The sequence below is a fragment of the Arabidopsis lyrata genome (assembly GCF_000004255.2).
Source record: "Arabidopsis lyrata subsp. lyrata unplaced genomic scaffold ARALYscaffold_3, whole genome shotgun sequence".
In the NCBI taxonomy this organism is placed as follows: Eukaryota; Viridiplantae; Streptophyta; class Magnoliopsida; order Brassicales; family Brassicaceae; genus Arabidopsis; species Arabidopsis lyrata.
In genome coordinates this window covers 18,289,508-18,311,304 of record NW_003302553.1, presented here as the reverse complement: position 1 = coordinate 18,311,304, position 21,797 = coordinate 18,289,508, and the positions used below count along the sequence as shown (strand labels likewise).

General features: G+C 36.4%; 3 protein-coding genes and 1 long non-coding RNA gene across 4 annotated transcripts; 3 read left to right on the top strand and 1 right to left on the bottom strand.

The window, feature by feature from the left end:
- The first annotated feature begins 2,323 nt into the window (after positions 1–2,323).
- Positions 2,324–3,750, top strand: LOC110229775. Its single transcript, XR_002333172.1, has 2 exons — positions 2,324–2,604; positions 3,313–3,750. It is a non-coding gene; the product is annotated as an uncharacterized LOC110229775 (long non-coding RNA).
- Positions 3,751–5,874: 2,124 nt separating this feature from the next.
- LOC9321948 (F-box protein At3g57590) lies at positions 5,875–7,617 on the top strand. The gene has a single exon (XM_021033328.1). The coding sequence runs from the start codon at positions 6,146–6,148 to the stop codon at positions 7,253–7,255; it is 1,110 nt and encodes a 369-aa protein (XP_020888987.1). The 5' UTR covers positions 5,875–6,145; the 3' UTR covers positions 7,256–7,617.
- Positions 7,618–8,014: 397 nt separating this feature from the next.
- On the top strand, positions 8,015–8,996 carry LOC9319869 (nuclear transcription factor Y subunit B-7). The gene has a single exon (XM_002885835.2). It carries the CDS (start codon positions 8,162–8,164, stop codon positions 8,801–8,803), a length of 642 nt encoding a protein of 213 aa, XP_002885881.1. The 5' UTR covers positions 8,015–8,161; the 3' UTR covers positions 8,804–8,996.
- A 365-nt stretch (positions 8,997–9,361) lies between these two features.
- LOC9319868 (NAD-dependent malic enzyme 1, mitochondrial) lies at positions 9,362–14,639 on the bottom strand. The gene is made up of 19 exons (XM_002883755.2): positions 14,349–14,639; positions 14,179–14,275; positions 13,986–14,104; positions 13,702–13,869; positions 13,461–13,589; positions 13,305–13,365; positions 12,778–12,881; positions 12,619–12,702; positions 12,122–12,228; positions 11,785–11,896; positions 11,523–11,636; positions 11,308–11,373; positions 11,054–11,126; positions 10,870–10,956; positions 10,731–10,785; positions 10,553–10,624; positions 10,121–10,183; positions 9,917–10,031; positions 9,362–9,664 (listed from the first exon to the last, which is right to left on the bottom strand). The coding sequence occupies exons 1-19, from the start codon at positions 14,514–14,516 to the stop codon at positions 9,590–9,592; spliced, it is 1,869 nt and encodes a 622-aa protein (XP_002883801.1). The 5' UTR covers positions 14,517–14,639; the 3' UTR covers positions 9,362–9,589.
- Between the last annotated feature and the right edge of the window lie 7,158 nt (positions 14,640–21,797).

Genomic DNA, 21,797 nt, shown 5'->3' with positions numbered 1-21,797 from the left:
CAATTCCGAAGATAAACTATTTGTAAAGTTTAAACCATTTTATAAGATACATTATTTTAGAGAAAGAATTTTAGTTTTTTTAAGTTCAAGCTAATAATGATGGTTCAAATCCATAAACGGGAAAAAATTGAGAGGTGCTTGAAAGTTGAAACAAAGAATTTCATAAACGGTCTCTAAAGTTCTCAGGTTATTCGATTAAAGCCCCAAACTTTGTTTTATGTAAAAATGAACCCATAGTCTGTTACATTTATAACCAATTTAATGTTATAGGATCTCTTGTTGTTCACACTTTCAAGTCGATAAGGCTTCCCAACAAATTTTGTAAAATACTGAGATGCTTCGCAAACTTTTGGTGTAACACAAAAGTTTTGAGTTTATTCTATGGGTTGTCTGCCTATGTCCCCCTGTACTATATCGTTTCAACTCGGTTCTCCCTGTACTTTCACCATCTACCTATTTCCCCTTATACACATGATATTCTTCACAATTCCACCCATTTTTATAAAATTCTACCTAATTCCCCAAAATCAATTAAGCTCCTTAAATGCGTTTTAAAATCACTAAATCGCGTTTTAAAATTGATTATCAGCGATTAAACCGGTAATCGACCCAGATCTCATAACCCGAATTGAACCTTCTAATTGATAGAGAGGGTTCGATTTTTGCATTAAACCCTAACAAAGTATCTTCTCCACCCCGACACTCGCTTCTTCTTCTCCGACTGAGACCGTCAAAGACTCCTCCGACTGAGACTCCTCCGACATAGCCTCCTCCGACTGGGACTTCTTCATATTCTCTTTTGCAAATTTGAGCTCTTGCTCAACGATCTCATTGATCTTCTTGTTCATTTCTTGTTCCACCTCCTTCCCCAAATTTTAGCTCTTGCTCAACGGTCTCAGTCGGAGGATTTCGACAGTCTCAGTCGGAGAAGAAGACAATCGATGTCTTCGCAGGTGTCGGGGTGGAGAAGAAGATTTCCCCAATTTTGTTAGGGTTTTAAGAGAAAAATTGAACCCTCTTTCTGAAACAGAAGGTTCAATTTGGTTTAATAAATCTAGGTCGATTACCGGTTTGATCAGAGAAAATCAATTTTAAAACGCGATTTAGTGATCTTAAAATGCATTTAAGGAGCTTAATTGATTTTGGAGAATTAGGCAGAATTTTATAAAAATGGGTGGAATTGTGAAGAATATCATGTGTATAGGGTGAAATAGGTAGAGGGTAAAAGTACAGGGGGAACCGAGTTGGAACGATATAGTACAGGGGGACAGAGGCAGGCAGCCTTATTCTATTAAAGCCTCAAACTATATTATGACAAAAATTGTTAGCATTTGTAACCAAAATCCCAATTCAATTCAGTCTGTAATTAACTGTTGACAGAGCTCTTTTGTTCGCTTTCAATAAAAATATTAAAAATCGTACTTTTAAAATCTTTATCTAGCTATAACAATGAAAAGAGTAGAAATAATTTTAAAAAAAAGTCAAATGAACAAAAAAAAAATAGAAAGAAAGAAATGTTTCTTATATATTTATCTCTTTTATGAAAGATATTCCAAGAAATAATCAGCCATGGCATGTACAAAGACATTATCGCCATGATTTCTAAAATCCATATAAGACAGCATTTTGGTTTTGACACAAAAGGAAATTATCACTACATATATTCATGATGATGATGAATTTGAAGATTCATAAAGAGAAATAAAAGAGTGAAAACATTCCCTAAGACGATACTTGTACAGTACGTAACCAGCTGCAAGTATGCAAACTGCAGCTAGAATCACAAACGTCAAGAACCATCCGATTCTCTCTGCAAAAAAAAATTAACAAATAAAACAAAATGAGAAAATGATTGTTCCAAACGAATCTAACAAAGTTTAGATCTTTAAAGCATTCACCTTCACATTTAAGACCGTCTCTTTCAAAGCCTTAAATATTTGTTAAGGGTGTCATTTTTCTCTCTTTAATTTGATTTTTGATGTATTTTCTTATGTAAAGCTTCCTAAATCAAATTGGAAATAAATAACTGCATGTCAAACATAAAAATTGGAATAAATAAAGGAAAAATGCAAGAAAAAAAAAAGACCTTTCAAATCACAAAAAAGAAAGTGAAAATTATTTAGAATGACCCATATTTGTAGTGAAATAACTAGAGTGACTTAGTTCTAGGAACTCTAACTAGACTAACCCATATCTTTTTGACAAAGACATTCTAACCACTTTTTTTCAACATATTAAAAAAAATGGCATTATGAATTATTTTTAATAAAAAGTAAACTAAAAAGAAAAAAATATTAAAATCTAAAATTCATGTTTTCTTTTTCACATTTTTCTCTCGACACTTTACTTCTCTCTTCCTCCAAAACCTAGCCGCCACCTCTCTTCTAAATTCCGTTCGCCGTAACTCCGACCGCTGCGCTTCCGTCCAGCTTTGTCCACCAGTACCTGCCGCTTCATCTTTCTCCTCTCTTGTCCTCTCCACCGCTTCTCCCTTTTCCGCTGGAAACCATCGCTTCTCTCTTCTCTGCCGCTTCTACTTCATCTTCTTAGGCTTCGCCGCCAGCATCTATGTTGGATTCCGTCACCAACAACAGCAACGTTGAGGTTTTCCTTTGATTTATGGTTTATATTTTTATAAAATGAGTTGGAAAAACATATTGCATGAAAGGTGTTCGATGAAATGTCAGTCTTGACGGCAGACTTATTTGTTAATTATCACAGATTTATTTGTTGCTCATCACAGACTTGTTTGTTCGTTTTCGTAGATTTATTTGTTGCTCATCGCAGATATGTTTTAAGTAATAACAATTCTATCAATGTCTATTGCAGGATCATATTGCGAGTATCTTTGTTGGTTGCATTGTTTTGTTGGTTGTATTTTGATTGCATATCTTTTTGTTAGTGTTTCTAGATTTAATTGCTGCTCATCACAGATTTGTTTGTTTGTTGTATTGTTTTGATTGCAGATTTATCATTACAGATTTGTTTGTTGGTTGCATTGATTTGATTGCAGATTTATTGGTTCTCAATGGGTTCTGTCTAGTCATCGACATAGATTCTGGTGGAGTTAACTTCAGTGACTATGAATTTCGCTGGTTTGTGTTCTCTAAGACACAAATTTGTTAGTATCACCACAGATTTGTTTAGATATGACCACAAATTTGTTTTGATATGTTCACATACTTGTTTGTATCACCACAGATTTGTTTTGACATAACCACAGATTTGTTTTAATATGTTCACAGACTTGTTTTAAGTATGTCCACAGTTTTGATTCGTTGATCACAGATTTGTTTTGAAAAATGCATCTAGGATTCTGGAGAAGAAAAAGAGTGCCTAGCCATAGGATGGCATTTTGATGGACTTAACGATGGGAACATTCAGGCATTGCGGGAGAGATTAGGAGCTGAGATGTTTGAGGAAGTTCCACTGACGGGAGACGTAGCATTGACTAATCCATTGCCTCGACGTGCAGAGTTCAAGATCCCTTATCTCAATGATCACTCAGAATGAGTGTCTTTATGATATGGTCGTGGTTGCATTTGGTTTTGAGTCAGATGTTGCAAGTTTTCTTATTTAGGAATGTTATTGTTTCCACAGACTTTTTTTGGTGTGAACCAGTTGTTGCAGCTGTTACCACCGACTTTTTTGGTGTGAACCAGTTATTTTTCCTGAGTGTTATTGTAACCACAGACTTTTATTAGAACATGTAAGACTTGAATTCTTAGAGATATAAGTTCCATAACAACACATACAAGTTCCATAACAACACACATGTTCTACAATAACACATAAAAGTTTGACATGTCAATACAGACGTCTTACATGTTCCACAATAACACTCATACAAGTTTGAAAAATACAACAAAAGTTTACAACAGAGACTACTTCATCAAGTTTATGCCTTCTTGCATTGTTTTACGATTATGCCCAGTTTCATTACAACTGGTACACGTGTGTTGTTTCCTAGGCCTCTTATTCTCCATGGCTTTCTCAAGGACAGATTTAAATCTTGACTTTTTAGGCTTACCTGGTTGTTGTTTCGGAATAGGTGGCGAACACACTTTAGTCGCAACATGCTCTAGTATTGGAAGTGCAAAATCCCTTGGCATGATGAAAATAGGGAATAAATAAGTCTGTGACAACATAAATCTATAGACCAAATAAATCTGAGATAACTTAAATCTACACCACAATGATGAAAATAGGGACCAAATTAATCTGCGATAACTTAAATCTAGACCAAATAAATCTAAGATAAGCTAAGGATTGGTCAAACCCTAAATCGGACGGTCCAGATTTCTCTATCTTAGATTCTAGAAAACAAATCTGTGGTGTCTTCAAATAAGTCTGTAAAACTATATCTGCGGTCAAAGTGTAACAACAAGCTGTAGAATATAAGTCTGTGACAACTAAAAAGGTAGTTAAGTCTAGATTAAGTCTGCGACAACTATGACACATATATCTGTGATGATGGGAAATAAATCTGTGATTCATAATATATCTGCCGTCAAGAGGTAAAACTCTGTGATCACTAAGAGTCAGTCTAGTTATTATCTTTTGCAGTAACAAATCTGCAACAACGTACAGACTTAATATAAGTCGGTAGGTACTATTAATAAGTCTGCAGAAACGTGATTGACAATAAGTCTGTAGGAAAAACAAATCTGTAGAAATAAATCTGCGAAACCTAGGAAATCTGCGATGTCATCAAAGAAAATCTGTAAGACAAGTTTGTGGTAGACAAAAAATCTGTAATAGCCTATAAATCGGTAGCAACTAGCAACCTATGAAAAAATCTGTATACTAAATCTGTGGTAGAAATAAATCTGTAGAACAAATCTGTGATTCAAAAACAAATCTGCAAGAAAACAAGTCAGCGATAACTATACAATTAAATTTGTGGCAGATTTATAAATCGGTGGCAGATTTATAAAATCTGTGGCAGATTTATAAAATCTGTGGCAGATTTATAAAATCGGTGGCAGATTTTTTCTACAGATTTATTTGAGTTCGCAGAGATCAGTGGCAAAACTGTAAATAATGACAGGTTTTTCTGTAAATAACGGCAACTTTTGCCTAGCTGGCATTTTTTTTTAATGGCATTTTTGTTATTATGTTTTTTTTGTACAAAGCTTTACATGGGTATTTTGGGGATTAAAAAAAAAACGAAAACACTCTAGTTATTATTAAAAGATATGAGTCATTCTACTTATTAATCCCCATATAAGAGTCATTCTAGTTATTCTCCCAAAAAGAAATGCAAGATTAAAAGTATAAAGGATTTTTCCCTCGTGTTCGGCTATAGCGGGAAGAAGTAAAAAAAAAAAAAACTGCAAAACAAAACATAAACCTCGCCGTAAAGTGTATTGAAAGGATTACAAAACCCACTCATTTTGGTTTAAGAAAAAACAATAGACACAACCAAACTTGATGTCGTTTAGCTCTTAAAACGATAGAGCATGTATTCACTCGATTTTAAGTTTAAGAAACAATATTACAAAAAATTTCTCTAATTTGTTAGGGTTTGCAATTCAGAAAATTTTGAAGGAGTAGAAGCATTAGATTAAGGCAATAAGGCTTTAGGTTTTTGCTTATCATGTAAGATCAATTTTCGGTACAATATTTTGCTTTTGTGTTTGCAAGTAAGCTGGATTTGTTATGGATTTTGTTTGGTTTCATTGTTGTTTTTTTTTTGTTTGTTTGGTTCCATGTTTGGTTGTGATATGTCGTTTAGTGAAATCAAAGCAATACGTTTTCAAATTAATTTGTTCCAAACAAATAATATTCTTTACGTCAAGGTTTATGTTGCTGGTTTTAATATTCTTTTTTTTTTTCTTTTTTTTTTTTTTTTTTTTTGTCAAAAGATGGTTTTAAAAGAAACAATAGTTGATTTTACTTCGAGGTTGATCTTGCATTTTTTTGTAATGTAGAAAGTTTTTTTTGTTTTGGCAATTTTCCCTTAAATAAATTATCTAAACTACTAACTTTTGGCAGAAGATATTTGTAAACCTATACAATTATAAATTTCCTGTTCTGATTTTGTTCCCTCGTAATTATTAACTTATCACGGGCATAATCGTCCTCGTTGGTTATCAAATTAGGGTTTCATCTTCAACTAGTTTGCTTACAACACAAGCCAACCATGTCCAAAGCCAATAAGCGACGTTCAAAATCGAGGAAACGAGGAGAAAATCCAGATTCCATCCCAACTGATCTCATTATCGAGATATTCTCAAGATTGCGAACAAAGTCAATCGTGAGGTTTCGTTGCGTGTCGAAGCTATGGCGGTCCATGCTTCACTGTCCATATTTCACCGAGTTGTTCTTGACCAGGTCTTTAGCTCGTTCACGTCTCTTATTTGGTGTCGAAGGATTCGGTGAGTGGCTCTTCTACTCGTTGCCTCAGCCTCAGCATCCATATGAGAAGTCTCTTGTAGTAACCGCTGATTTTCATACGAAGTTCCGTGTAAAGATAAATGGAGAGGGTATGAGCTATGCCTCTGGTTTGATCTATTTCCCTAATACGCTATGTAACCCTATCACGGGACAGTATGCGATCTTACCTAAACTCATAAGGTATAGAATGGTGAATAGCTTTTTAGGGTTTGATCCGGTTGACAAACAATTCAAGGTATTGTGTGAGGCTTATCCATTTAGTCATGGAAGCGGTCATCATAAAATTTTGACATTAGGAACTGAAAAACTTAGGTGGAAGAGGAAGAACCATTTTCTCTCATACATAAATTCTTTTTATGTAGAGGACGTATGCATCAATGGGGTTTTGTATTACTTGGCTGAAAAAGCTGTTGGATCGGAGTTTATAGTTTGCTTCGATGTTAGGTCTGAGAAATTCAAGTTTATTGAAGCAGAATGCATATCCCTTTTTGACAAATTGATAAACTATAAGGGTAAATTAGGTGGGATTGAGTTGATTTGTGATGTTCATGGTGCTATCGTTGAGATTGGTATGTGGATTCTAGAGGATATGAAGATACAAATATGGTCAAAATATGTCTACACTTTGCCGCCGAATAATATCGTTGATCACTCCTGTTTCTCCGTTGCTGGAGTTACTGCTACAGGTGAAATTGTTTTGACCAAGGACTATACATTTACATCTAAACCTTTTTATGTTTTCTACTTCAATATCGAAAGGAACACTCTCCGAAAAGTTGAAATCCAAGGATTCGAAGCGCTTGATAATCGTGGTAAAGTGTTAGCTAGCCTTTGTAGACTATGTAGAGGATCTTAATGTTAACGATGCAATAGAGAAACTTAAGTCAAGCATCTCTGCTCAATCTGTGAAGAACAAGTGCAGCCTAAATATCATTACGGAAAGGCCAAAACAAAAAAAACAGCGGGAAGAAGAAAGGTATAGGGACAGGAATGGTAGCATTAAGGAAAAGAAACACATAGAGGGGAAGAAGTGAAAAAAACAGTAGGGAAGATGAAGACGGAAGAAAAAAGATGAAACCGCAAAGAGATACAGATGATCATTGGAGTGATAACGAGTGTAATAAGAGGAGAAAAGAGAGAGACAATGAAAAAAGGGATATGTGAAAGCATTTGTGCTCTTTTTTTGAGCATGTTGTACATGTAGGTGGGAGTGTGCGTGTCAAATCTAACTTTGGTAATGTATTGAATTACAAAACTTTTTCTTATGAATTTTTTTTTTTTTTTTTTGCACCTCTCTTCACTCTTCGTAATCAATAATATAAATCCTCCACCACTGTACACAATGGCTGCCTTGTCACGGTAATTGCAAAGAGGACCAAAAGTGTTTCTTACTTTTTCCAGCCTTGAGTTTCGGAGATTACTTTTGTTAAGATGCTATACAATAAATTAAAACATTATGTGATAGATTATGGAGACATGATGAATTATAGACCTCTACATACTAAATAACATATTACGGAAAATAATAAATTAAAAACACTATTGATGACAATATGTCACATGATTGCTATTTTCTTTCTTATTTGGCAAATAAAAGAAAAAAAAAAAAAAGGAGCGAGTCGCATGGAGTTCCAAATTTGGTTGGCAAGGTATCCATAAATAGAAAAGTTGCCTAGTTTCATGCACTAAGCTTAACCATAAAATCAGATTGATCACATGTGGTTAGCATCAATCATAAAAACAACGAGATAGAGAGAGAGACATGACTGAGGAGAGCCCAGAAGAGGATCATGGGTCTCCAGCCGAAACAAATCCAGGAAGCCCTTCTTCAAAGACCAACAACAACAAAGAACAAGACCGGTTTCTTCCCATTGCAAATGTCGGAAGGATCATGAAAAAAGTTCTTCCCGGTAACGGTAAGATCTCAAAAGACGCTAAAGAAACCGTTCAAGAATGTGTCTCGGAGTTTATTAGTTTTGTCACTGGTGAAGCTTCTGATAAGTGTCAAAGAGAGAAGAGGAAGACCATCAATGGAGATGATATCATTTGGGCTATCACAACTCTCGGTTTCGAAGACTACGTGGCTCCATTAAAGGTCTACCTCTGCAAATATAGAGACACCGAAGGAGAGAAAGTTAACAGCCCAAAACAACAACAACAAAGACAACAACAACAACAACAACAACAGATTCAACAACAGAATCATCATAATTATCAGTTTCAAGAACAAGACCAAAACAATAACAACATGTCATGTACTAGTTACATCTCTCATCATCATCCTTCTCCATTCCTACCGGTGGATCATCAACCATTTCCCAATATTGCTTTCTCTCCTAAATCATTGCAGAAACAGTTCCCGCAGCAGCAGCATGATAATAACATTGATTCCATTCACTGGTGAGAGAGACCTTTGTTTTCTTCTTCTTTCTTTTCATATATTATATGCTTTTGTGAGTACATCTTGATGCTTATATTAATTATATTGTTGCTAAATAGAAACATTAGATACGTACATTTTGATATTTTCAGTATACCCATGTCATGGTTTTGTGTAACAGACATACTTCTTCATATATTTTTTTCGAATCGGATTAGTACGTCTCGAGCAAACAGAGCAATCTCTAACTCAGGATTTACACCAACATGAGTAATATTGTTCCAAGTGGGATTTTTGGATTAGCATTTGATAGTTAGCAATATGTTCTAGCTGATAAGGTTCCACTGACGTTATAGCTTGATTTTCATGTATCATGAAATTCATCACAATCCCTAGTTAATTTTGGGAAATCATCTGCTGATGATAACGAAATTAATGGTTTATTGTTCTTCACTCATTTCCCTCATATTTTGTATAAAGATGGTTAAGTTATGGATAACTTTAAACTGTTACTCACTTACTCATAGTACCTTATCATGAAACCAGAAGATATAAAAGAGAATGCATTTGTGATACAATGTATGTAAAATGTTGCAGATTGGATATGAAGCAACCCAGTTATTTTTTATACATATCAATAAGAGAAAGTGGAAACTATGAATCTGATTGGATAACAAGCAACCCAATTATATTTCTTTTTACATAAGAGAAAGCAGTAGCTATGAATCTGATTGGGTATGAAGCAACCCCAATTATAAATTTTTACATATAAATAAGAGAGAGTAGACATGTTCATTTTGGGAACCAAACTTAGTCATCCTTGTAGACCAAAGTCGGGTACTCTGGATTCCACATGTTGTTTTCCACGTACTCCATCAGCTCCTCCTGCGAAACACACAAGACCGCGTCAATATAACTAACATATCGGCTTAGTTGTTGGTTAGTCTTTATATTCTCTGCTGGAGAAATCAGGTAAACACTATACTGTTCCTAACATATAACCAAACTCGATCAACATTCTACGTAGAAGACGATTTGATCATCACGAGTCCCAAACAAGTCAGAGAGATGTTGTTTCGATATCTTTTCTTTTTCTATCATTTATGATTAAAGCCGGTCATTAGCTGAATTTATTACCTCATTCAGCTTTTGGAGCTCTCGAGCGTCCATTTCCCTATATCCTTCAACCAAATCCTCCTCAATCGCTTCCTTAATCACCGCAGCTGCTATTCTTTTTGTTATGTCTCGTATCCTGCATTTTCAATTCCACACGCCAAGTTTAACATTTCTATCAACCACTTTTTCTTTTGCAACACTAAGAATGTTCTTTTATTGTGTTACCTTGATATTGGAGGGTATATAATCCCTTGTAGCACTTCTTCTTCGCTCATGTATGCTGCTAGGCTGCAGTTGTTTAGCAGAACAATGTCATGATCCCACATCCATAAATTATGGGACTTGTTTAATTTTTCATCGTCTCCTTAAATACGAGCTTTACACTAACTACTCTATGAAACCTCAACCGAAGGCCTACTTTTGGGAATACCATTTGGAGAAAACATGTCGAACTACTGTGGCCTCTGTTTCGTGGGTGGCAGGTATGTTATAGTTTGTGACATCAGCTAATAATGTGATTGGTAATATGCAAAAATTCTTAATAGTTATTTAGATTTGATCCATAGTTAATTAGTTATATATCATTGTACTCACTTCACCTGTAGTTGAGAATAAATCTGGAAAGATAAAATGCAGAAGGCAAAGAAAAGAGCTTACCACTCGGATGCGGCCTGAAGCATCCCGTCCGAGACAATGGGAGCACCAGATAGAAGAGTGCCAAGTCCAATACTACATTAAAATTTACAGGATTAGAGAATCAATTTTTTCATGGCCATCAATGCATCCAGTCAAGAATGTATGCAATTTTTTCTGCCGATGAACAAGCGGAACTAACCCTGGAAATAGATACATGTTGTTTCCCTGGTTGCAATGTCCTACATGACCACTACCTGCCAAAAGAAAAGGTACTAATATTTCAAAAAGCCTCCTATACAAAGGCGTATAACAAACGATGCAGTAGTCCTCGTACATACCAAATTCCACATTCTTGAATGGGCTTCCACTCGCAAAAATCATATTTTCGCCTAATATAGAGAATGCATCTTGAGGCGTGCATTCAGCTGTTATTTAAAACACAAGTAAATATTAAATCAACCCTGAAAAGAATCACAAATAACCGGAAACCACATTTTAATGCAAACAAAGGAGACAATTTACCATTTTTTGTGGGGTTTGACATAGCAAATATAGCAGGTCTTGTCGAGGTTGAACCTTTCATAGCTTCTAAAACCTTAAACACAATATACCAACAGTGACTTCCAAAATATCAACTTCCATGTCAGAATCATGCAAGTAAGACGCACCAAAGCCTCTTGCAGAATTATGAGCTATGCTACATTCTACTTGCTCACTCATCTAACTAGCAATTACCATGGAAACCAGATAATGAAGACAATGGTCATTTTCCTTACCTCTTTTGAGAATAACCCTCCAACTGCAGATAAACCAAGAAGCACATCAGGTTTAACTCCTCGAACCTAGCCACAGAAGAAACAGAAAACCGTTAGTTTCTTGCTAATATTCAGCATGCAAACTTTTTGAGGGAGAAGTTAAACTAAACACAAGACTCATTGCCAAAATAGATTTAGTATAGTTGATGAACATATTGATAGAAAGAATAACAGACCACTTCCACAAGAGTTGCTCCTTCTTTTAATCCCTGACGCTCCATTTCTTTAGTCTTCCTAGCAAAAGGCTGAGCCTCTGGGTCAATATTTTCTCGTCTTTCAGTGATAAGACCCTGATTTAAGTACAACAAAAAGAGTTAACAACTTCAGCTCCTTAAGCTGCTGGACCAAAACACACGCCAAAAAAAAAGGGATGGTGAAGTGATTTGGCAAACTGTTAAAGGAAACCGGAGGGAAATCGTTGATTGGGGGAAAACGTACCTGAGCATCAACCACCCAAAATTGACTTTGTGCACTATCAAACGCAGTTTCCGTATTTCCTAACATCCGTGCCATAGTCTTCCTTGCAGCATTTAGAACACCAATTCCCGCACTGCAAAAATCAAAGATTTGAACAAGGAAGCTTAGTATTCTGATACAACTATTCTAAGCTGACTTATGCAGTGATGCCGCTGAAAGTTTCCATCTGTTAAATCTCTTCAAATGTTACTCAAAACTAACAATCCCTGACCATAAATAAGTAAACAATAACACCAAGACCAATTTTTTACCAATAAAAATCTCTAAAAACTAAAAATAGCAACAGAGAATGGCTTACCTTCCGGCGCCAGCAACAACGATCTTCATCTTTGGAAAATCAATCATAGGCCTGCCCTGTGCTCTAACTGCTCCAAGAAGACCAGCGATCGCAACCCCTGCTGTCCCCTAAGCCAGAACATGAAACATAATAGTCATAACAAGAAAAAACAAGAATTTAGCATCAGCACTTAGATTTTTAGGTTCCTTGCTATTGTCTCTTTAATGCATCTGGTCGTATGGAAAAGATTAAGAATAACTACTGAACGATAAGATGATGGTTTGAGCAGATAAAATATGATATTTTAAAAACAGAAGTTCATAATTATTTCAAACAGAGTAGCGCCTCAGAAAATGCTAGGGTTTAGGGTTTAGGGTTTAGGGTTTAGGGTTTAGGGTTTAGGGTTTAGGGTTTAGGGGGCAAACTTAACTGACATATTGACCTAATATAAATACTGCACAAATAAATAATAGTATTTCATCTTCACATGAATCGTTCTAAGGCGGAAGACTCATTACCTGGACATCATCATTGAACATTCGATAGGTGCATCTATACCTCTGCAATAATTTAAAAGCCCACTTGCTCTGGAAATCCTCAAACTGTGGGTAGAAAAACATTAAAGTTTCATAATAAGAAACATTTGATATACCAAAGATCTATGAAACATCAGTTACCTGCACGATAACATGTGGCCACCGGGTATACACTGCCTCCATAAATTCATCAATAACATCTACATAGTCGTCATCCTCTAAACGATGTTGCTGCAGACCCAAGTCTGTCAAAAAAAGAAAAAAAACACACAAAGAACGATGACATGACAGATAATAAGCTATTCTCGTTCATGTCTCTGAACTATTGGAAATCCCTAAACCATTAAAGACAAAATAACATGTCGTATAGCCAAATTATTTTGTTTCAACGAAGAAAAAGAGAGAATGATATGATAGACTCCTGCACAATACTATAAACCTTTGACATTTTAATATATGTATGTATGTATATGCATACACAAATCTCAAATACGCATTCTCTACCTCCTTATGTAAAGAGACAGATGATAAATATGCTTCAACATACTCAAAACATCAGAAAACAGTTATATTATATGTAGTCGGAAAGAAGAGAACCGCTATTAACCTATCATAGTCATCTTATAATAATTGACTTTAAAAAGGTAAGAGGAGTAAATGAATCTTACACATGGGGTCCTTGAGTAGTTTTTCATTGTTCGTTCCAACATCAATCATGACAGGAAGTACCTAAACCAGCATGTGCTCATAAGTATTGTATCACATTATCATTGCAAAAAGTGGAGAAAGGGGGAAACTACGAAAATAGAAGATGCTGTAAGTACCCTTTGTGGATTTATTCCAGCTGCGGCAACGTATAAATCAAGCTTCCCTACAGCAATTCCAATTCCATGAACGCCTAGATCTCCAAGACCCAAGATCCGGCTTCCATCGGTAACAACAATCATATCAACCTAAATGTGGAATAAGAACATTACATCAGAAAACTAATTGTCACACCAGTTTCTTGGTATAAATAGACACAGTTGAGATATCTTGAGGATAGTGTCAGATATATCAAAGAACCTGTTCAGCTGGCCAGTTGTAAACCATAGACATCATTTCACCACGATCTTCAGCACTAAAATACATTCCCCTTGGCCTCCTAAACAACCCACTATAGTTCTGGCAGACAAGACCAACCGTAGGAGTGTAGACTATCGGTGCATACTCCTCAATATTGTTAATCAAAACCTAAAAACAATGTAAGAATTAAAGTGAATAGCCTCTTCAGAAAACAAAACAAGCGTAGCAAGCAAAATCTTACACAGATTTTAAGAGCAAATAGAGCAAAAAGGAAATGAGTTCACCTTATAGTACATAGTCTCATTTCGGTCATGCAAGCGATTAAGGATCCGCCACTTAGCCAAAGCATTAGGATCAGAAGGTCCATCTCTTGCTTGCTCCTCCAATCTCTTGAGGTCAGTCACTGTTTATCAAAATAAATCATGTCAACAACTAAGAAAACACTAAGATTAACAAAGTTTCAAGCAGTAAACTTACTAAAACGCTGAATTTGTTGCTCAGAATCCATAACATTAGGTGGAAGAAGACCTCTAAGATCTAAACGATTTCTCTCCGTCATCGTAAACGCGGTTCCCTAACAAGAATCAAAATCAGATCCAGGCTTTAAATCCTAGTTCGAAAGAGAAAGAAGTTTGAAGATCAAGTACCTTGTTGAACCAAGGATCATGGAGGATATCGAGACCTTGTTTATGAACGATGGTGGGACGGTGACCTTCCGATGTGGTGAAAGATCTAGCGGCGGATGAATAAAGTATTCTCCGATGGAGAATTCGGCTGAGAGATGAACTCAGACGGAGCTTATTGGCTATTCCCATCGTTTATCGGAATCTATTGCGAGGATTGCTCCGATCTGGCTGGAGAAGAAAGAAAGAAAGCTCACTGTTTTTGACTCTGGATGAATAATTGAATTTAGCAGTCTCTCTTTTTCTTTCTTTTTGTTTTTTTTTTTTTTTTTAATTTCAAGATTCTCATTTCGGGTCAAGTGTCAAATGTCAATAAGTAATGGTGGACTATACCAAACCGGTTAGGTAAACCTTGTAATTTTTTTATAGTTCAGGTTTTCTCAAGATAAACCGGAACTCTTGGAGTATATGACAAGATCTATGTGACGTTCGGGTTCGGGTTAAATGGATAATGAATTTATGACCCATTCAGATATTTCTAAACATTCGGTTCTGGTCCGGTTCGGGTATCGTCGGGTTCGGATCGGTTTGGATAAAAAATTTTAGACCCTATAAATACCCAAAAAATATGGGTACCCGTTCGGTTCGGATATTTTATATGTAAAATTCCGAGTTTTGTACGTAAAATATCGGATACCCGAAAAAAACCTTTTTTGCTAAATTTTGACAAACATAACAAATAATTTTTAGATAGTTTGGTTGTTTTGGGTATTTAAGTCTAAAGTTAATTGACATATTTAGATTTATAATTGTAATCCTAGATAATTATATTAGATTATAATTATATATAATTAATATTTTGGATATTTAATTATATGTTCGGGTATTCGGATATCCTGTTTGGGTAACAAGTAATACCTAGACCGACCCGATACACACGGGTTTACAAAAACTGTACCTAATAAGATAATTTCTTCTTACCCGTATCCGCTCCGAACCAGTTTTTTCGGTCTGGATATCGGTCCGGGTTTCGGGTCTTTTTTTGCCCAGGCCTATGACTAATAAGTCACAAATCTCATTAAGTTGAATAACAGAAAATCATTTTACAAAGCTTTGACTTCGTCTTCTTCTCTTCATTCAATCTTTCTTTGATTCTTGTTTACTAACTTGGTATCAGAACGTTGAGCTTGAAATCTCTACCGAATTTTTTTTTTTCGCATTTTTTTGATATAGATTAATTTTTTTCCTCTCAAAGTAAATTTATTTATTAAATGTTATGAATCTCGTGTATTCTTATTGATTAATGAATGAGGTTACAACTTATATATATACACAATAAGGGAGACAAATCCCAATTGGATTAGGAAACCCTAAAGCCCAAAGCCCACTAAGACTAACATAAACCGTCATTGGACGAGTCTTCTAGAAGGTAGACATGGGCCTTCTAGAACATGGACATGGGCCTTCTAGAACATGGACATGAGCCACGGTTATGGAGTCCATCCGTTATGTGGTTTACAACACTCCCCCTTGGATGACATAACCGTGTAGATGCCAAAGGATCTTTGTAATGCGCTTGGGGATGCTGCCTCATTAAAACCTTACCAGGAAAACCCATTGGGACAAAACCACGGTGAAGGAAAAAGAGTACAGCACGCATTACTCCCCCTGTTTTGGTCATCCCTGCAAGTCCTTAAGTCTCCGCATTCCAATTTCATGTGTGAGCTTCCTTAATGGTGTTGTCGGTAGTGCTTTAGTGAAGAGATCGGCTGAGTTGTTGCTTGAACGAACTTGCACCACTTGAATTTCACCATCCTTTTGTAGGTCATGCGTAAAGAAGAACTTAGGTAGAATGTGCTTTGTCCGATCTCCCTTGATGTAGCCGTCCTTGAGCTGAGCGATACATGGCTACGTTGTCTTCACATATGATGGTCTTTGATGTTGTAGTAGCTGCGCCTTGAAGAAGGCTGCCTACGTACCCTTGGAAGGGATCAAGCCACACGTAGTTCCTATTTATTGACCATGCCATACCTGCATCAACAAAACAAACTAAACCAAGGCAAACTAGACCTTTTTTTTGGTTAGATCAGTATAGAATAAACCCAAATAAATAAAGTAGGAAGAATAAACTTTAAAATTTAACCAAACCTTCCTTCAAACCTTTCCAGTGCCTTTGGGTTGATCATGAACTAAATTTAGACAAAGGAGGTTCACGGCAAAACATATGTCTGGTCTAGTGTGGCTAGTCAAGTACATTAACGTTCCTATGGCACTGAGGTATGACAGTTCAGGACCGAGAACTTCTTCCTCGTCCTTCTTTGGACCGAATGGATCACTATCCAATCCAAGGCTTCTCACCACCATTGGGCCTGGTCAATGGGCGGGCCTGGTCCTTATTAAATATCCTTGAGTACTTTTCAGTATATGCCTTTTGATGCACAAGGATTCCATTATTCATGTACTCAGGTTGTAATCTCAAACAGAACTTAATTATTGCCTAGGTCTTTCTTTTAGATATACTCAACTGTTTGGTCGATTACCCAGAGGTTTAAATTATTCATATACACTGCTATGATTACAAATCCTTTGTTTGCAAACCTCTTTATGAAAATACATGGACTAATGGGATCATTTATAACATTCCATACGCCCATTTGGTCTAAGTCCATGAAAGGATTTGTCCAGCCTTATGCAGTGATATTCTCGAGAATCTTTCTTATCTTTGAGCTCAATACCCTCTGGTAATCTCATATATATTATCCAGTGGACTTATATAAATATGCAGGCATTACATCCATTAGCCGCAAATCAAATCTTTTCCTTTATATAGCCAGACTTAGCATCCACCACAGGGGAGTATGTTTCTTCATAATCTATCCCCGGTCTTTGTGAGAATCCTTGTGCTATAAGCCGTGCCTTATATCTCACGATTTCATTATTCTCATTTCTCTTCTTCACAAAGACCCATTTGTGTCCTACTGGTTTTTACATCGAATGGTGTCCTTAAGGTCGGACCAAACTCATTCCTTTTCTTAATGATTCTTAGCTCCACGTTGTATGGTCTTGTACCATTTAATCAATCAAGTCTTTGAGTGCACTCTAGTATAGACGTGGGCTCCTGATCCTCATTTATATTCATAAATTCAAGTGCTACCTTGCATGCAAAATCATCTTATGTCGACATTTCTTATATGTTCCATTATGTTCCAGACATGATATAATCGATTTGAGATTTATTATGGTCAGGACCTTTAATACTTTGCAGCTTGGCGTCCCAAGCTACATTATATGGTACCTGTATCTTAGAGCCGGCCGGCCTTATCTCCATGTCTGGGATGGTTTCCTTAGTAACCTCGGATTCCTATTGCACCTTTCTTTGATTTTCGAGGATTTTTATCTTTGGAACCTATTGGTCTACCACGTTTCTTTCGTGTGTTAGACTCGGTAGCAATTTCATTGATTCCCTTTTGGATATCAATACGTACTGGTGCATTACAAGCTGGTATGTACGTTTTTGTAACTTTCTTTGGGTCAGCAAAGGAATCTGGCAATTGATTAGCTAGCTTTTCAAATGTATAATCTTATGGACCTCTGATTCTCATGCCAGAGTCCGAGGATCTTGCCAATTTAAGGATGTTTGATTCCATTATATTTCTTTTATTGCTTTACCCAGCTTGTTCGTCTCTCCACCTATAATAGGAAATTCGGATTCATTCAAATGACAATCTGCGTATCTAGCCTTAAATAGATCACCCGTAGTTGGCTCTAGATACTTAATAATGGTGGGAGAATCAAATCCAACATATATTCCCATCCTCCTTTGAGGTCCCATCTTTGTTCTATGTGGTGGAGCAATCGGTACATATACGGCACACCCGAAAGTCTTTAGATGGGATATGTCTGGCTCATGACCCATGAGTAACTGGGATGGTGAATATTTATGTTCACTAGATGGCCTTATGCGTATAAGCTCTGATGCATGTAAAACAGTGTGTCCCCAAGCGGCTACTGGAAGCTTCGACCTCATGAGTAATGGTCGAACGATCAACTGAATTCGTTTAATGAAGGATTCCGCTAATCCATTCTGTGTATGTACATGTGCTACGGGATGTTCCACACTTACCCCCATGGACATACAGTAGTCATTAAACGCTTGGGACATGAATTCACCGGCATTGTCTAGACGTATAGTCTTAAGCGGAAAATCTGGAAAGTGGGCTCGCAGTCTTATTATCTGGGCCAATAACCTAGCAAACACTTGGTTTCTAGTAGATAGGAGACAAACATGCGACCATCTTGTCGATGCATCAATGAGGACCATACATATATCTCCTTGTATCCTTTCCAGAAATTTTAAGGTCTCTTTATTTACCTTAGCCGGTGATGGCCTTATAATGAGTTTCCCTTGTGAACATGCTTCACACGTGAGATTCTTAGAGATAACTCTTTTCTCTTTTAGGGTGTGCCCCTTTGAATTTATCATAAGCTTACGCATCATACTATGACCCGGATGGCCAAGCCGGTCATGCCATAAAGTGAATTTCTCGATGAACTCTTTGTTCATTGCCATATTAGCTTCGATCATATCGATTTTAACATAGTAGAGACCAGTGGATAATGCGGGTATAGTCTCTAGGACTTTCTTATGTCCTTGGGTGATCTCTTTGTTCCCTTCACCCTTTGTTTCAATATGGAAACCATTCAATCTTATATCTTTGAAACTTAATAAGCTCCTCTTCGAGCTGGGTGAATATAGGGCATCGCTTAGTTCAAGATGCGTGCCATTTGGTAATAGAATATGGGCTTGGCCGTAGCCCTCAATAAGATTTGCTATACCCGCTATAGTCCTAATATTGGCATTTTTTCATTATGAGATTTAGGAAAATATCTCTTATCTTTTGTGTGGCTCTACTATCCACCACAAATATGTTCTTGTCCTCGGCCATTTCTTATATGGACAAGAATCATGTTTTAAACATAAAATAATATAAAATAAATTCAAGGAAATAACAATCAATGAAAACATAAAATGCAAAGAAAACATAGAGGTTTTGATGTCGAACTCAGATTTATCAACTTGATTCTTTTAGGCAATCAGAAGTCTCATACTCTATTAGATCATCTTGATCATGTTCACCATCTTTATATACCAAATGGGCTTTAGGATTCTTCCCTTTTACACTCTCTTGATAGAGGTCACAACGATGTTTGGAAGTCCTACATATCTTAGCCCAATGGTTTCCCATTCCATATCTATGGCATACTCATTTGGTCGAGTGTTGTGGTTTGGAAATACCACATCGTCCTCGCCCTCGACCACGGCCGGAATTGGGTCTACATCCACGGTTAAAGTGGTTCCCACGGCCGGATGAGTTATAGTGGCCACAACCACGTCCTTTCAATACCACATCTATGGCATACTCATTTGGTCGAGTGTTGTGGTTTGGAAATACCACATCATCCTCGCCCTCGACCACGGCCGGAATTGGGTCTACATCCACGGTTATAGTGGTTCCCACGGCCGGATGAGTTATAGTGGCCACAACCACGTCCTTTCCATCCACCACGGTCACGACCGTGTGGTCTATCACTTTAGACATGGTTATATTCTTTGGATTCTTTCTTATCCTCTGCGGCCTTATTGGCATTAGGTAATAGGGTTAATCTATGAGGTCGTAACTCACTGTTTTTATCTGTAAGTCATTATTTTGCTCATCTAGCAATAGACTCATCCATGGACTTATAGTCCTGATTATGAGACTCTCAATAAGACGGTGGCTAATATTGCCTTGTATCTATCTTTCTCTCTTTGCATTATTGCCTTATTAGATACATTCACCAAGTCCTTTTGACTTTTAGGATAATCTTAGTATCCATTGCCCATTTTAAATAATTATCTCCTAAGAGATTTAGGGCAGTAAAATACAAGTTGTAATTCAACATCTACAAGGAAAAGTCTTGAGTCAAAATCATGTAATCGTTAGTGTCATGCGGTATTTGAGACCGAACCATGAATCGATTTACTTAGGGATTTGACTTTCCTCTTTTGCTTAGGATTAGATTTCCTCTTTTGCTTAGGATTAGATTTCCTCTTTTAATTAGGATTAACTTTTTCTTTTCCTTTTATGATTTACTTTCCTCTTTACTCTAGGATTAATTTTCCTATTTCACTTATGATTTTAGATTTTAAGATTTTCTATTTTATTTAGGATTTGAAAATTTTCTATTTCTTAAGGTTTTCCTATCTTAATTAGAATTTTAGGGTTTTAAGATTTCCTATTAGGATTTTAGGGTTTTAAGATTTCCTATTAGGATTTTAGGGTTTTAAGACTTATAAAGTTTCGGCCATTAGCTTAGGTATTTTCGATTTGCGATTTTTAGGTTTTGGCAATAAAACTTCTCTAGCAACTTAGGCGAGTTTAGCTTAAGCAATAATCAACTTTTCTAGCAACCTAAACGAGTCAAACAATCGGATCTCACAAGCAATAGCAATCGCTTAGACAATCAAGGTTCGTTTTAGGTCTTAGCCGTTTGTTAGATCCAAATTCGAGTTGGGTTCTTTAGCTTTAGGGTTTGTTGTTTTACCTTTCACCTTTGGGGTTGTATGGACTAGAACCGGGAGCTAAAGACCTCGGTTATCAACTTGTCACGAGCGTATGGTCCTTGGAAGGAATCGCCGAGCAAAGGAGAAAGCAAACGGACGGACGAGCTAGGGTTTTCAAAACAAATCGGCGCACACTGTATCTGTGCGTGATGGCGCGTCGGTGGTCAGATCGACAAGCCGTTTGCACTGATGGATTCGTCTCGGCGAGGGCTTCGATTTGATATCTTGCTCGTTTTCTGGGTCCTCACGATTTGAGAGAACGACCTCTTTGAAGTTCCGAGGCAGATTTCTTTGCGTTTTAGGGGTTTGATGGAGATAGAGAGATCGTGAGATTAGGGTTTATGTGTCAGATCTTTAGCTAAGAGATTTAGAAGCTATCGTGCTGATAACGTGTTATGAATCTCGTGTATTCTTATTGATTAATGAATGAGGTTACAACTTATATATATACACAATAAGGGAGACAAATCCCAATTGGATTAGGAAACCCTAAAGCCCAAAGCCCACTAAGACTAACATAAACCGTCATTGGACGAGTCTTCTAGAAGGTAGACATGGGCCTTCTAGAACATGGACATTTTTTTTTTTCGCATTTTTTTGATATAGATTAATTTTTTTCCTCTCAAAGTAAATTTATTTATTAAACATAATATACTATTATTTGGGGAGTATAATTTACAATTACCCTTAATTAACCTTCCTCTTTGTAAGAATTTACTTAAGAATGCCATTAGAAATAAAATTTTATAGAGTAAATTAATTCAACTTATTAAGGATAAACAAGTCAAATACTATTTTATACAATTTAATTAATTTAATTTAATTATAAAAACGAAAATCTATTATTAATTTCTTTAAAAAGAATGACC